General features: G+C 42.8%; 1 protein-coding gene across 35 annotated transcripts in view; it reads right to left on the minus strand.

Moving 5' to 3' along the window:
* The window catches only part of WDR27 (WD repeat domain 27), a 247,248-nt gene that overhangs the window by 227,851 nt on the left and 3,057 nt on the right, over window positions 1–16,340 (minus strand). For 19 of the 35 annotated variants that reach the window (XR_010158275.1, XR_010158276.1, XR_010158282.1 and 16 more), the window contains exons 2-3: window positions 6,999–7,180; window positions 6,689–6,884 (exon numbers count right to left, since the gene is read on the minus strand). Coding sequence is in view for 19 of the 35 variants with exons in the window: in XM_063813693.1 (XP_063669763.1) it covers window positions 6,689–6,877 (189 nt within the window). In the remaining 16 variants the exon portion in view is untranslated. The remainder of the gene's footprint in view (window positions 1–6,688; window positions 6,885–6,998; window positions 7,181–16,340) is intronic. The other 16 variants (XR_010158287.1, XR_008548743.1, XM_016956677.3 and 13 more) reach the window with 1 other exon arrangement.

Genomic DNA, 16,340 nt, shown 5'->3' on the forward strand with positions numbered 1-16,340 from the left:
GAAACTATCTTATTGGCGCAGGGTCTCCCTGGGAGACAAATGACTCTCTGAGCCAACAAAATCAGCTCTCCAACCTCCATCCCACAGCAGATCCTGAAGGGACCCAGTCTCAGTTCTGGCCCCTCTCACTGCTGTTAGAAAACTATCCACGGACTCCCAATCTCAACTCCCATTCCTTACCTGTGCAGAGACCTGCTGGGTGACACACCTGTCTGGGCCACTAGGACAGCATTCTGGACTCAGGTGCCTGGTCAGCATTCCCACAGAGCCCCAGTACCCACGCTGAGTCCTACCCAGGTCCATCTGGGCCAGAAAGCTGTGTCAACCTCAGAGTTCTTGCAAGACTCGCAGCAATCCTGTGCTTAAAGCATCCTCTAATGCTGAGATGGCTGCAGTGGTCATGGGCTCTGGGAACTCAACAGTCAGTCTATGTAGAATCCCTGGAAGGCCCTCTGAAGAAGGACAGGCACAAACAAAGCCAGACTTACGAAGACTTAAATAAATACCTAATCCCTCAGTGCACAGACGTAACCACATGTCCACAAGCATCAGCAATGCTCAGGAAAATATGACCCCATCAAACAGACAAAATAAGTTGCGACAGACTGACCATAAAATAATGAATATGAGTGGTCCCTCAGACAAATCATTCAAAATAGCTGTTTTAAGGAATCTCAAGAAAATTTAGAAAAACAGAGAATCAACTCAGAAATCACCAAAGAAACTTAACAGAGATTAATTTAAAAAAAAATAAAAAATTTTGGAGCTAAAAAATACAAATAATTAAATGAAAAATGCAATAGATAGCATCAACCACAGAATTCAGCAAACAGAAGAAAGAATCAGTGAGCTCAAAGACAGACTATTTGCAAATACACAGTCCGAGGAGAAAAAAGAAAATGAAAAGGAATGAAGAAGCTTATGGGAGCTATGAGACAACAAAAGAGCAAATATTCAGGTTATTAGAGTTAAAGAAGGAACTGAGGAAGACGAAGTGGTAGAAGGTTATTCAAAGAAATAACAGAAAACTTTCCAAACCTGGAGATATAAATATCTACGTACTGGAAGGTCAAAAGTTACCAATAAGATTCAACCCAAATAAAAATACCCAAAGATATATTATAATCAAACTTTCAAAGGTCAAAGACAAAGAGAGGATCTTGAAAGCAGTGAGATAAAATAAGTAAATAACATACAAAGGAGACCCAATATGCCTGGCAGCAGACTGTTCAGCAAAAACCGTACAGGCAAGAAGTGAGGGGAGGCGGTGATATATTCAGGGAAAGAAAAAAAATGCCAATCAAGCATACTGTACCTGGAGAAACTGACAACTAGACTAAGTGATATCAGCAAGACGGCTGACTAGAGACACCTGGCACTTGAGCCCCTCCAAAAGAAAAAAAAAAACAAGGCAATAAATAAAAAGCTAAGATTTGACTAGAGTGTGGAAGGAAGAGCACTGCAACACAGCAGGGAAAGTGATGATGCACCTGTGGTGACTGGAAGTCCAGGAGAGCAGCATAGAGGTACCTGGCCTCTGTAGCCCCAACTCCCCTGCCTGGGTCAAATCTGCCCAGCGTCAGATGGGACTTCCCCCTGCAAGGAAAAGGTAAGCAAAAGATCCCCAACCACCCACATCACCACCACAAACACCTGAAGTCTTTACAACAGGAGAATCCCACAGTCCCTGCAACCCTGAGCCTAGTTTGGGAGCTGCTGGAAATTCATGCTGTTGCATTACCCCAGATTAGGAGCACGAAGTGTGCACTCCTCACTCCCCACCCACTCTATGAGCCAAAGCTGCTGTAGCACAGCACCATCTTGAGACCAGAGCTGCCTCTCCAACATGCCCTGCTCTGGGGGCCAGAAGTCACTGCCATTCTCCAGCCCTGGGGCTCCATCTTTACTATACCAAGCCCACATGAGTGGCTGAATGTCACAACCCCAGTTGCATGGAGCCTGGGACCAGGATCAGCTGTGAGTCTGGCCCTGCACAACAGAGAAACCAACCCTCGCCACTGCACTTCCAGCCAGAGAAACAACCCAGCACTCCTGCCGAGGACAAACCTGCCCTTGATTTAGCCAAACCATTGCACACCCTCCCCAAAGCAGGAGAGGCTCCTGAGACTCCTAACAGATGATTCACCCCTGGGCCAGCAGAGTTGCTAAACACCTGTGCTCAGGACCTGGGAAACACCCCTATGGCACCCCTGCCCCAAGAAGAAATACTTCTGGGCTGCCCAATGTCCCCGAGTCTCCAATAAAGGCCTGAGAAACAGTCTCACAGGCTGACTATGGCAAGCATGCTCCCAGGCCCAACAAACAGCTATGTGCCTATGTCTCAGACTCAAGAAAAAGACCCATGGGTTGCCTTTGGAGGCACATCACCAAGCGGGCTGAGCAGCCCTGTTCCCATGTCCTGGGCCTATAATAGCCCTGTGCCCACACCCAGGAGACATATCCCCAGGTCAGCCAAGCAGCCATAAGCTGTGTGACTATGTCCTGGGACTGAGAAGCAGTCCTGTGGGTTTCCCCCAGCAGATATGCTCTCAGACAAACCCAGCAGCTGTGTGCCCACTTACAAAGCCTGAGAAACAGCTCTATGGGCCACCCCTAATGGGCATGCCCGCAGCCAGCTGAGCAGCCTTGTGCCTACGTCCAATGCTGGAGAAACAGCCCCAGGAGCTGCCCCAGCAGATATGTCCCCATGCTGGCCAAGCAACCATGTGCCCATGCTCCTGGCCACAATAACATCCCTGTGGCCCCAACCCCAGCAAGCCAGACCCCAAGTTGGCTGACCCTATGTGTACATGTGTACCCCCAACCTGAGAAATACCAGGTGAACCCATCCTTGGCAAAGCTACACAACCATCACCACAAATTATCTTAGTCAAGGCCATTGAGAAACTCATAAATGCCACTAGTGTGGACTACAACAGAAGAAACCACACAGATACTACACTACTACATCCACCTAGAATCAAGACCAAAAGACCCCACTAAACTGACACCCCAGGACCCATTCATACAAATAAATCCCTATGAAACGTGCTCCATATAATTGGAAGGTGCAACTTTCCCATCAGATGCTCTTAAATCAATGTCAGGACATATCAACCATGAAAATCAAAGAAAAAAAAAAAGCCAAAAACAAACAACAACAACAAAAAGTCACCTCCAAAGGAAAACAACAATTTTCCAGTAACAGACACCAATCATAAGAAAATATATGAAATGTCAGAAAAAGAATTCAAAATAATAATTTTAAGGAAACTCACTGAGATTCAAGAGAATACAGACAGACAATTCAACAAAATCAGGAAAACAACTCATGATATGAATGAGAAATTCAACAAAGAAATAGATATTATTTTAAAAAGAACCAAAGAGAAATCCTAGAGTTAAAGAATTCAATGAATAAAATTTAAAAACATAATTGAGAGCTTTAACAACTAGATTAAGCAACGAGGCTTGATCAAGCTGAAGAAAGAATTTCTGAACTTGAAGACAGGACTTTTGAAATAATACCAGCAGACAAAAAAAGAATAAAAAAGAATAAAGCCTATGTGATTTATGAGACTAAGCAAATAAATATTCATAATATGGGCATTCTAGCAGAAGAAGATAAGGGAGAAGGTGAGGAAGACATATTTAATAAATCATAGCAGAGAACGTCTCAAGTCTTGGGAAAGAGATGGAAATCCAGGTCCAGGAAGCTCGAATAACCAAATAGTTTCAAACCAAATAGGTTCTTTTAGAGGTACATTATAGTCAAATTGTCAAAATTGAAAGACAAAGAAAAAATTAAAGCAGCAAAAGCATCAAGTCACATATAAGGGAATCTCTATTTGACTAACAGCATATTTTTCAGCAGAAACCTTACAGTTCAGGAGAGAACTGGTTGCTATATTCAACGTACTGAAAGAAAATAAACTTCCAGCCAAGAATATTATACCCAGCAAAGCTATTTTTAAGAAATGAAGGACAAATTAAATCTTCAGAGACAAAACTCAAGGAATTCATCACCACTAGACTGGTCTTACAAGAAATGCTCAAGGGAGTCTTTTATCCAGAAGGAGAAGGATGATATCCACCATCATGAAAACATGGAAAACTACAAAAGTCCCTGGTAGACCCAATACACAAAGGAGAAAGACAAAGGAATCAAACCTATAGAAAACCACCCAACTGAAAAAATAAACAGTAAGAGAAGAAGTAACGAACAAAAGATATACAACTAGAAAACAATCAATAAAATGACAGGAATGAGTACTTACCTATCAATAACCCTGAATGTAAATAAATAACATTCCCTATTAAAAGATATAGACTGGCTGAATAAAAAGAAAAATATGACCCAACTATATGTGGACTACAAGAAACTCATCTCACCAATAAAGACACACATAGTCTTAAAGTGAAGGGATGGAAAAATATATTCATGCAAATGGAAACCAAAAGCAAGCAGGAGTAGCTATACTTACATCAGATAAAACAGACATCAAGTTAAAAGCTGTACAGAGAGACAAGCAATTACATTATATAATAATGCACTCCCATATTTATTGCAGCACTATCACAACAGCCAAAATATGGAATCAACCTAAGCATCCATCCACAGATAAATGGATAAAGAAATTTGGTACATATACACAATGGAATACTATTCTGCCATAAAAAAGACTGAAATCCTGTCATTTGCAGCAACATGGATGGAACTGGAGGTCATTATGTTAAATGAAATAAGCCAGGCACAGAAAGACAAATATCACATGTTCTTACTCATATGTGGAAACTTAAAAAGTGGATCTTGTGGAAGTGGGGAGTAGAATGGTGGTTACTAGAGGCTGGGAAGGGAATTGGGGAGAGTGAAAAGAAGTGAGAGAAGGGATAAAAAATACAGTTAGATAGTAAGAATAAGTTCTGGTATTCAAGAGTACAGTAGGAAAATTACAGTTAATAATAACTTATTATATAATTCAAAATAGCCAGAAGAAAAAAACTATAATGTTACCAACACAATAAAAAGATAAATGTTTGAGGTGATGGCCATCCCAATTATCCTGGTTTGATCATAACACATTGTATACTTGTATCAAAATATTACATATACCCCCAAAATATGTACAACTATTACATGTCAATAAAAATTAAATTGCCATATGATTCTATTTACATAAAACTCTAGAAAATGCAAACTAAAGGGACAGAAAGCCTATATTTATAATATAAAGAACTCCTTCAAATCAATAGAAAAAAGACAGATAATCCAATAGAAAAAAATGGCAAGAGATTTGAAAACATATATCACAAAAAACAATATCTAAATGGCCAATAAATGTGCAAAAATGTGCTAAACCTCTTTAATAATCACAGAATTACTAATTATAATTAGGTACCACTATGCCCTTTTCGAAAGGCTAAAATAAAAATAAACAAGTGTAGGTGAAGATATGGTTCAACTGAAAGTCACACACCATTAGAAGAAATACAGATTGGTACAACCAATTTGGAAATCTGCTTAGCATTATCTACTGAATATAGACATCCCTCACTATCATGAGGGATTGATTCCAGGAACCCCACATAAACCAAAATCTGTGTACACCCACATCCCACAGTTGGCTGTGTGGACTCCACATATATGAAAAGGTACCCCTCCAAATATGCAGTTTTCATATCCTGAAAATTCTATAGTTTTGACCCACATTGCGTTGAAAAAAATTCATGTATAAGTGAACTAGCTCAGTTCAAACCCATGCTGTTCAAGAGTCAACTGCTTATGTATCCTTTACAACTCAGCAATTATGTGTGTGTGCACCAAAAGACATAGCAAAGAATCTAGCAGCCAAAAAACTGAAATACAACAAATGTCTACCAACAGAAGCATGGATAAAGTGTGGTCTATTTACGTAAGTAGAATGTAATTCTATTTATCATTCTATAATAAAAAAGGATAAAGTGTCTATTTACATAAGTAGAATGTAATTCTACTTATTACTCTATAATAAAAATGTATTTTTATTTTAGCCTTTCAAAAACGGCACAGTGGTACCTAATAAATCCTAATACTGTGTAGCAATGAAAATGAACAACATGGATGAACCTCATAAACATGCTGATTAATCAAAGAAACCAGCACAAAAAAGTACGTAATGTATAATCACATTTATATAAAGTTCATCACAAGCAAAATTAACCTGTGGTATTAGAAGTCAAGATAGTGTTGCCTTTTGGGGAGGAGAGAAGTGGGCATTGACGGAGAAAAGGCATGATCTAGGGGTGGTTACCTGAGCATATTCATTTAGTTATAGTCATTACAACATGCACTTACTATGTGGAACTTTTTTCTTCTAAGTAGTTTATACTTCACCGAAAAAGTGAGAAACGTCAATCTAAACATTCGAATGTAGGAGACTTGATTATGTTAAGATGAACCTTTTCAATCAGTTTCTTACTGAAGAAACTTATTAAATTAATTCCAGATCACTTGTGTTCTAAATATAAAAATATTATAAAATACATAAAAGTAAATTTAAAAATAAAAAAAAATAATGTTTTTATCAATATTTTTCTCCTATAGTTGGTAGCTGAATCCACAGAGGGTAATGCTGTCCGAACAGCATCAAAGACATGGAGAGACAAGGGCAAGGCCTTCATGACACTGGACATGTAACTCGTTCAATACCTGACGAGAAGGATCCTTAGTGTTCCATATACAAAGTTCAGTTCCATCCAAAGGGAAAGCACAGTCCTGCATGCTGCAAGCAAGCTGAACATGAGACACAGACTCCTTGGATTCAACCAGGTATTTTTCTATAACTATATCACTTAGACAGCCACCATTACTTGAGAAAATGTCTTGGGGATTTTCCATCTTCAATCTGAAAACAAAAAGTACATATAAGATGACTATAGGTATCATATTTAATACAGAAAAAAAGTCTATTACCTATTGATAGTTACTAGTTTGACCACACACATATACCACATCATACCTATTTATTCACCTCTCCTCATCCCAAGAAAAAAGAAGAGAAATTGCTGAAAACTCTGGAGCTTCCACATTCTCAACTGCTCCATTCTTCTCACGGGCTTTCCAGTTAAGCAAACCTTGACTCAAATACCACTATTCCCACTTCACAGAGCCTGCTTAGGCTTCCTCGATCAGCTTCCACAACTGTCAAATGAGAACAGTTACTGAGAGGCAAAGACTAAACAATGATCCATGTGGCATGGGTGCAGCGCTGTGGCACTTAGCGTTCTAAACTTTGGTTACTGAAATGACTAAGACACAAAGTTATTTTCTGAATTGACCACAGCAAATCAGTTGTTAGGAAACTGCAATTGGAACCCGCATCTCCCATAACTAACCTGGGCTTGATTCAACAATTTCACAACACTGTATGTAATTACAGTTAAGCTACCACAGGTTCTATAATCAGTGATTCACTGGCTATGTTTCGTAAAGCATAAACTAATGAAACACTGACAAAGATAAAATGTTTCAGATCTTCATCCAACTTTACACTTAACTTCACAGCATAATCACTTCAGAAACATGTGGGAATGGCACTGGGGTCATCCTTGATTCTGTTGTACCCCACACCCCACTGCAGGCCGGCAATAGATGCACCTGAAGGCACAGACAACAGACCTGCTTAGAAAGTGATGGGCAAGCACCCAAATATCCAGTGGGGTCATGCACGCTGTAGGTATTCAAAGGCCCACCCATGAGGCCCTCACACTCGTCACGTGGATTCAGAGGATCCACCCATGCGGCCCTCATGCTGGTCATGTGGATTCAGAGGATCCACCCATGCGGCCCTCATGCTGGTCATGTGGATTCACAGGATCCACCTGTGAGGCCCTCATGCTGGTCATATGGATTCAGAGGATCCACCCATGAGGCCCTCATGCTGGTCATGTGGATTCAAAGGATCCACCCATGAGGCCCTCATGCTGGTCATATGGATTCAAAGGATACACCCATGCAGCCATCACACTGGTCACGTGGATTCGAAAAATCCACCCGTGTGCTCCTCGTGCTGGCCCTGAGAGATTCTGCTAACCCAGCCTCTGCCTTTCTCTTCCTCTTCTCCAGCTCCTCCCTCCACTGCTACTCTATTTACTCTTTCTTCCAGCTCTTACAACACAGCAGGGCTTTTACTGCCTCAGCACGCACACTTTATCTTCATGTTCCATTCCTCCTCATCTCTGCACCTTGGGAGCTCTTCCCATTCTCCAGGTCTCAGCAGAGGCCCCTGAGAGCTGGCTCCCATCCCTGCCCCCCTACCCCATCCACCTCCTTCCCAGCACTTCACACAATCTAAACTATTTTGCCCTTAGGAGGCAGCGGGACATGGATCCATGGCCAGACTGCTAGGATGGAATCCTCTGTCTGAAGGACCCTTGATCAGACAGGAATTGCATAGAAAGAAAGAGCACTGTAGGGTGCTACTCATCAGCAGGACCTTCCGCTGCCTGCCTCCCAGCCCCTTGACTGAGAAGTCTGACATTCCAGTGCAAAGTGTGACCGCTCAGTACCACCTCTGTGCTGCAGGCGGGGCAGCAGTAACAATTTCCTGTGTGCAGGGGGGAGCAGAATTTCACAAGAGAAGTGAGGCAAAGGAGAATGGACCACTCGAGATCATCTTCTGAAAATACTTCAAAAGAGGCCGGGCACGGTCGCTCACGCCTGTAATCCCAGCACTTTGGGAGGCCGAGGCGGGCGGATCACGAGGTCAGGAGATCGAGATCATGCTGGCTAACACGGTGAAACCCCATCTCTACTAAAAATACAAAAAATTAGCAGGATGTGGTGGCGGGCACCTGTGGTCCCAGCTACTCAAGAGGCTGAGGCAGGAGAATGGCGTGAACTTGGGAGGCAGAGCTTGCAGTGAGCCGAGATCGCGCCACTGCATTCCAGCCTGGGCAACAGGGCGAGACTCTGTCTCAAAAAAATTAAATTAAATTAAATTTTAAAAAAAGGTAATTTTTAAAGGCTTGAAAATTCTCAATATTTGGAGAAAAACAAAATAAAAGCATGTGTACATTATTTTAAAGCAAATTTGTCTCCAATTCACAATTTTTATCTCACTTTTTTTTTAATATTTGCAAAGATACTTTGAGTGTCATATGAAAATAGCTACACCTTCCAAAGCTACCACAGTTACTCAGTAGACTCTGTAACTTGAGCATGGCAGTAGGTGCTGGGCAGATGTGTCCTGAGGGAACAATACGAACCTGCTGCCACCAGATCCACTGCTTCCCAAAACATAAAACATCTTCGGAGACAGATGAAGAATACATAAAAAATTATAGTTGTTTCAAAAATGCTAATAATACACTCATCAAATTGTGATTGAGTTCCATCTTTTTCTTCAACATAAACTTTTGTTGTAGTATAATTATCTTATTCTCTTCTGTAATTCCTATAGAATTCAGCAGCATTTTACAAATAATAGTACTTGTATGCCAATTTGCAGTTTACAAACCACTTCTGTAGACATTAATAAGCAGGTTTCTATATATGAGTACATAGATTATCATTATTACAGTAACCCTTTAAAGTGGTTAGGCAAGAAGATGGCAGCTAGGAGACAGGACTAATGTGCATCTCCCACTAGGATGGACTGAAAGGCATGTGGATACTCATACTGTGAAGTTTTGTTCCAAGAACCACTGCAGGAATGTACCAAAAAAAATGAAAGAATTCACAGATCCTTTTAAAGAAGCAGCAGGCCACTGCAAATTCCATGAGACAGGCAAAAAACTGTGAGTTCCCAAAATGTGAGAGGGGGAAAAACTACCTCCAAACAAACACCCCCACTGGGGAATCTAAAAATCAATATCACAGGAGAAGGATGTAACCTTACCTAGAGCTGAAGCATATTTAGGCAGCCAAGCGAAATATAAAAGTAGAAGCAGCAGTGAGAAGAGCCTTGTAGGCACTCCTAGTCTCCAGCTCCAGTCCAGGGAAGCCATCCCTGACTGTATCTCATAGGGGTCCTCCCTCAGAAAAGACAGCCAGAGGAATTAGGGAGAGGTCATAGGGTGAAAGAAGCTTCCAACTCAATTATGTGATAATTTAGACTGGGCATGAACTTCCTTGAGCAGAAGCAGGAGTGGGTAAAAGGGAAGTGCTACAGATATGAGCACAGGAGCTGCCAACACTGTGGACAGATGGGGAGGGGCAAGACCTGAAAGCCAGCCATGCTCGTTTTCTCAGTGCAGAACTTATGGCCTGGGGCAGGGCTGAGTCCCACACACAGGCTGTCTGCATCTAAACCTGGTGCTGTTAGCTGGGCACTGTGGGAGCAAGACCAGCTTCACAAACTGCATGGGAGCTGGGTGAGGCCTTTCACTACCGGCTTTCCCCCACTTCCCTGGCAACCTATGTGATGCATCAGACACAGCCATAATCCCCTCTGGAACATAACTCCGTTGGCCCAAGAGCCACTCCCACGTCTCCCACAGCAGCTGCAGCAAGCCCTGCCCAGGGAGACTCTGAGCCCAGATCCACCTAACCCTGCCCCCATCTGATGGTTTGTCTCTACCCACCCTGGTAGCCAAACACAAAAGACATAAACTCTTGGGAACCCTAAGGCCCTGCTCATCACCTGAGAAACCAGAATGCCTCCCCTCGCCAACTTAAGGAAAGCTTATATACCCCTTCTAACACAGCAGCTGATATTCTCTCGAAGAACTCCTGAGAAATTCATCACAAAATGATTATGACCTGGGTACAGTCATCTGGTTATCTAAAGTCAGGAAGAATGAAAGAATCTTTAGAGCTGTGAGACAAAAGCATCAGGTAATCTATAAAGGAAAACCTATCAGATTAACAGCTGACTTCTCAGCAGAAAATTTACAAGCCAGTAGGGATCGGGGTCATATCTTTACCCTCCTTAAACAAAATGATTGTCAGCTAAGAATTTTGTATCCAGCAAAATTAAGCTTCACAAATGAAGGAAAGATAAAGTCTTTTTTAGACAAATGCTGAGAGAATTTGCCACTACCAAGCTAGCACTACAAGAAATGGTAAAAGGAGTTCTAAATCTTGAAACAAAACCTTGAAATACACCAAAAAAGAACCTCCTTAAAACGTAAATCTCACAGGCCCTTAAACAATAACACAATGAAAAAAGGGTATTTAGGCAGGAACTAACATAATGAATAGAGCAGTACCCCACAGCTCAATACTAACGCTGAATGTAAATGGTCTAAGTGCTCCACTGGAAAGATACAAAATGGCAGAATGGATAAAAATACACCAATCAAGTATCTGGTGTCTTCAAGAGACTCATGTAACACATAAGAACTCACATAAACTTAAGGTAAAGGAGAGGAAAAAGATATTCCACACAAATGGAAACAAAAAGCAAGCAGGAAAAGCTATTCTTACATAGGACAAAACAAATAGACTTGAAAGCAACAAGTTTAAAAAAAAAAAAAGACAAAGAGGGACATTATACAATGATAAAAGGATTAGTCCAATAGGAAAATATCACAATCCTAAATATATACACACCTAACACAGAAGCTCCCAACTTCATAAAACAATTATGACTAGACCTAAGAAATGACATAGCAACACAATAATACTGGGGAATTTCAATACTCCACTGACAGCACTAGAAAGGTCATCAGAACAGAAAGTTAACAAAGAAAGAATGGACTTAAACTACACCGTAGAACAAATAAAATTAACATGTATTTGTGCCTTGTTAAATGCAACAGTCATGTCGGGCGCAGTGGCTCACATCTGTAATCCCAGCACTTTGGGAGGCCGAGGTGGGCAGATCACAAGGTCAGGAGTTTGAGACCATCCTGACCAACATGGTGAAACCCCCTCTCTACTAAAAATACAAAAATTAGCCGGGCGTGGTGGCAGGCACCTGTAATCCCAGCTACTCAGGAGGCTGAGGCAGGAGTATCATCATTTTAACCTGGGAGGCTTAGTATGCAGTGAGCCAAGATTGCGCTGTTGCATTCTAGCCTGGGTGACAAAAGCGAAACTTTGTCTCAAAAAAATAAATAAATAAATAAGTCATCAACGCACGCACACAGAAACATTTCCACATACCCTGCTGGTAAAAGAATAAACTGACATAAACTTAACTATCTGGCAATCAAAAATTCTACTTTTATAAATTTATAACAAGTAAATCATTCTACCCTTCCCAAATGTATTTCTTCAAGGCTGTCCATCATAACATTGACTATAATATGAAATGTAGCAACGGTTCTTACATTGAGTGGAATACAATGCAGATGTTTTAAAAAATGACATTGAAAAATAAGTTTACTTCATGTCTCAGAAGAGAAAGCAAGCTCAACCTAATCCAATGGAGAGAAAAGGAGTTTAATGTGTAATTAAACAGTTAGCACATGACTGGCTACAGCAGCTTCACCGACACCGTCAGGACGGCCTCCTGGTCTCCCCAACCCTCAGCTCCACCTGTCTAGGTGCTGCTCATTGTCTGTTCCTATGCAGTGGCAAAAAGATGGGCGGCAGCACCCGAGTGTGGCCTCCCACCGTTGCAGGGCGCTGGGGAAGAAAGCATCTCTTTCCATTGATCCTTGAACATTTCTCATGAGTCTGGGCCAGTCTGAGACACTTTCCATGTTTGAATTAATCATGTAATCAGAAGGATGAAATGATGCCAAGAAGTCAGGCCTGGGACAGAGACCTCTCCACTGAGTCCCGGCCAGCAGAGGGAGAAGGGTGGTAGCCCAGAGGAAATCCAGGTGCTTTTGCCCAAACAGGATGTGGATGCTGAGACAACAAAAATAGTAATGCTTAGAAGTATAAAAATATCAAGAAGGGTAAACAAAAACTTTAATGGAATAAATATTTACAAATTTTAAACTTCTATTTTTCAAAAGATCATTGGTGCTGGAGCCTAAGAGCAGGGTTTAAACAAATGGACACTACATGTTTTTTCTGAGCTAGGACCGATGGAAGCCAGTACGGGTTGGTTGCTGAAGAGGAATTTGAGGAATCAGGAGTGGCTCCTAGCTTTCTGGCCTGAACAACAAGAGACCCCACTTACTGAGCTGGGGAAGAACAGGTTTGGCAGGGGAGAAGCATAGATTCTGTTGTGGATACGTTATGTCAAATGCTGAAACATCAACTGTGGCTTCCTCTAGGCATTGCACCAAAATTTCTTTCAAGTAACTGTGGAAGAAACAGACATCGCTTCTCTAATCCACAGTGTGTCCATTTTAGAGGGTAACACTCAGAAAGCCATCTTGTTTCTCTCATTTCTAAATGATTACAGAGCACCCAGCGTTGCCCTTTTGCACCAATTACATAAAATAGTACCTATGAGCTGAATGGTGAGGAGTCTAAATACCCCAGGGCACGGTGGTGACAGAGTAACACTCTCCCTAAGATGTCTGCATGCTAATCCCCAGAACCTCTACAAACATTAGGCTACACAGCCAAGGGAATTGAGGTTACTAATCAGATGGGCTTCAGAAGAGAGATTATCCTGGATTCTCTGGGTATATTCAATTTAAATACTTTCCTTAACTAAGCTAGAGAGAGAAGAGTTGGGATGATGATGCACTGTGAGAAGGACTCAACCTGCTGTGGTTACCGGCTCTCAAGACAGAAAAAGGACCCAGGACCTGAGGCCTGTGCTGGCCCTAGAAGCTGGAAAAGGCACAGAAAGGAGTTTTCACCCAAAGACTCTGGAAGGAGCCAGCCCCAATGCCACCCTGATTTTAGCAGTTTGAGACCCATTTTGGATTTGTGACCTCCAGAACCGTAAGATAATCCATTTGCGCTGTTTTAAACCACCAAATCTGCATTAGTTTGTCACAGCAGAATTAACAAACGAATACAAGTGCCTACAAAATGAAAACTGTAGAAACGAAATGACAATTCCCTGCATACGTCTACCCAGTGATCTGTGTCCTATCGGGACTGAACCCTGAAGTAAGACTAGAACAAGCAATCAACAGCAAGAGTCCAGGGTGACCCAAGGGTTGAGATGGTGCTAGGAGATCTTGGGAAGAATGGCGCAGTGAAGCTTACGAGGAAGAAGTTAAGGTATGGGCAGTTGTGAAGCAAGAGATCACATACACACATGCATGCACACACACAAAATCTCACACCTGTATACACACATGCACACAAAGAATCCCACACATGCACCCAAACGTGCACACACATGTATGCCTGCACACATATAAAAAGCTGTCCAATCAAAACGGGTTTGGTGAAAGGTTTGGGGTCAGAGAGCCCACGGTCATAGGAGAAAGACAATCCGAAGACCTGAAGACCTCTTCCATGCCTGAAGCACAGGACCCCTTCATGTCTTAAAAACAAAAGCAGACACCGGGCACAGTGGCTCACGCCTGTATTCCCAGCACTTTGGGAGGCTGAGGCGGGTGGATCACGAGGTCAGGAGTTCAAGAACCAGCCTGGCCAACATAGTGAAGCCCCATCTCTACTAAAAATACAAAAATTAGCTGGGCATGGTGGCACGTGCCTGTAGTCCCAGCTACTTGGAAGGCTGAGGCGGGAGAATCACTTGAACCCGGGAGGCGGAGGTTGTGGTGAGCCAAGATTGTGCCACTGCACTCCAGCCTGCACGACAGAGCAAGACCCTGTCTCAAAAACAAACAAAAGCAAAAACAACAAAAAACTATCTCCTGACACCCAACGTCTGATATCACTGGAATTATTTCCAAAATAAAGACAGTGTGGGCGGCAAGCCACCCAGGTGCCAAGGCAAGAGACCGAGGACACGAGCTGTTCCAGTATAATAAAATATAAAACAAGAATGGTTATACCAGATATAGATCTTAGATATGATTATATATGAATATCATTAATCATTAGTTTGTAGCAATTACTCTTTATTCCAATATTATAATAATACTCGCTCTATAATCATAACCTAGGAAAAACCAGGCCACACAGAGATAGGAGCTGAGGGGACATAGTGAGGAGTGACCAGAAGACAAGAGTGCGAGCCTTCTGTTATGCCCAGACAGGACCACCACAGGGCTCCTTGGTCTAGCGGTAACGCCAGCATCTGGGAAGATGCTCTTTGCCAGGTGGACCGAGGTCTAGCGGTAGCCTCAGTGTCAAGGAAAAACACTTGCTACTTAGCAGACCGGGAAAGGGAGTCTCCCTTTCTCCCGGGGAGTTTAGAGAAGACTCTACTCCTCTACCTCTTGTGGAGGGCCCAACATCAGTCAGGCTCGCCCACTGTAATCCGGAGGCCTAACCATCTCCCTGTGATGCTGTGCTTCAGTGGTCACGCTCCTAGTCCGCCTTCAGGTTCCATCCGGTACACCTGGTTCTGCCTTCTAGATAGCAGTAGCAAAATTAGTGAAAGTACTAAAAGTCTCTAATAAGCAGAAATAACGATGTAAGTTGTTTCTCTCTGTCTCCTCTCTGTGCCTTGGCTGCCAGGCAGGGAAGGGCCCCCTGTCCAGTGGACACGTGACCCACGTGGCCTTACCTATGGCCACTCTCCTTATTCTGCCCCTTTGTCTTGTATCCAGTAAATATCAGTGCAGCCTGGCATTTGGGGCCACTACTGGTCTCCGTGACTTGGTGGTAGTGGTCCCCCAGGCCCAGCTGTCTTTTATCTCTTTGTCTTGTGTCTTTATTTCTACACTCGTCTCCGCGCACGGGGAGAGACCCACTGACCCTGCGGGCTGGTCCCTACAGGCAGAATATGAATGTGCTTGCATTTCCTGATGAGTGCATAGTAAAGAAATAACACCATGACTCACTAGTATCAAGAGTTCACAGAAACAATGGTGTGAAGCCAAGGAGGGAAGGAAGCCTTGTCAGGACACATAAGCCACCTTGACGAGGAAGCACCAGCCTGCACTCAGAATTTCTGGGTCAGTCTGGCCCCAGTGTGCACGAGCTGATGTCCCACCTCTCCAGCTGCCCAACGTCTCTGTTCCTCGGTGTTCTCAGCTTCAATGCCTACCTCTGCCTCAGTGTACTCGGCTTCAATGCCTACCTCTGCCTCAGTGTACTCGGCTTTAATGCCTACCTCTCCTGCCTCTCCTGCTCCATGGCAGGGTGGTACAGACAGGGATGAGGGAGGGTCTGGTGCAGGAAGAAACATCGTCAGGGACACACTGACACACACACACACATACACACACGTGTCCGCGTCGAGGACATGAGTCCAGGGCAGCTAATTGAAGTGCAACCTATCCTCCCATTGAACAGAGGTCAGATGGCCCTTAAAATCATTTGTGTAAAAAGTTATTTTTCTATATGTTAAAATATTCATTTTTCTATTTCTGTGGTCTGGCAGTTTTCCCCAAGCTCTTTCTGCTTCTTCCCTGGAGCC

This window comes from Pan troglodytes, chromosome 5 (assembly GCF_028858775.2).
Source record: "Pan troglodytes isolate AG18354 chromosome 5, NHGRI_mPanTro3-v2.0_pri, whole genome shotgun sequence".
In the NCBI taxonomy this organism is placed as follows: domain Eukaryota; kingdom Metazoa; phylum Chordata; class Mammalia; order Primates; family Hominidae; genus Pan; species Pan troglodytes.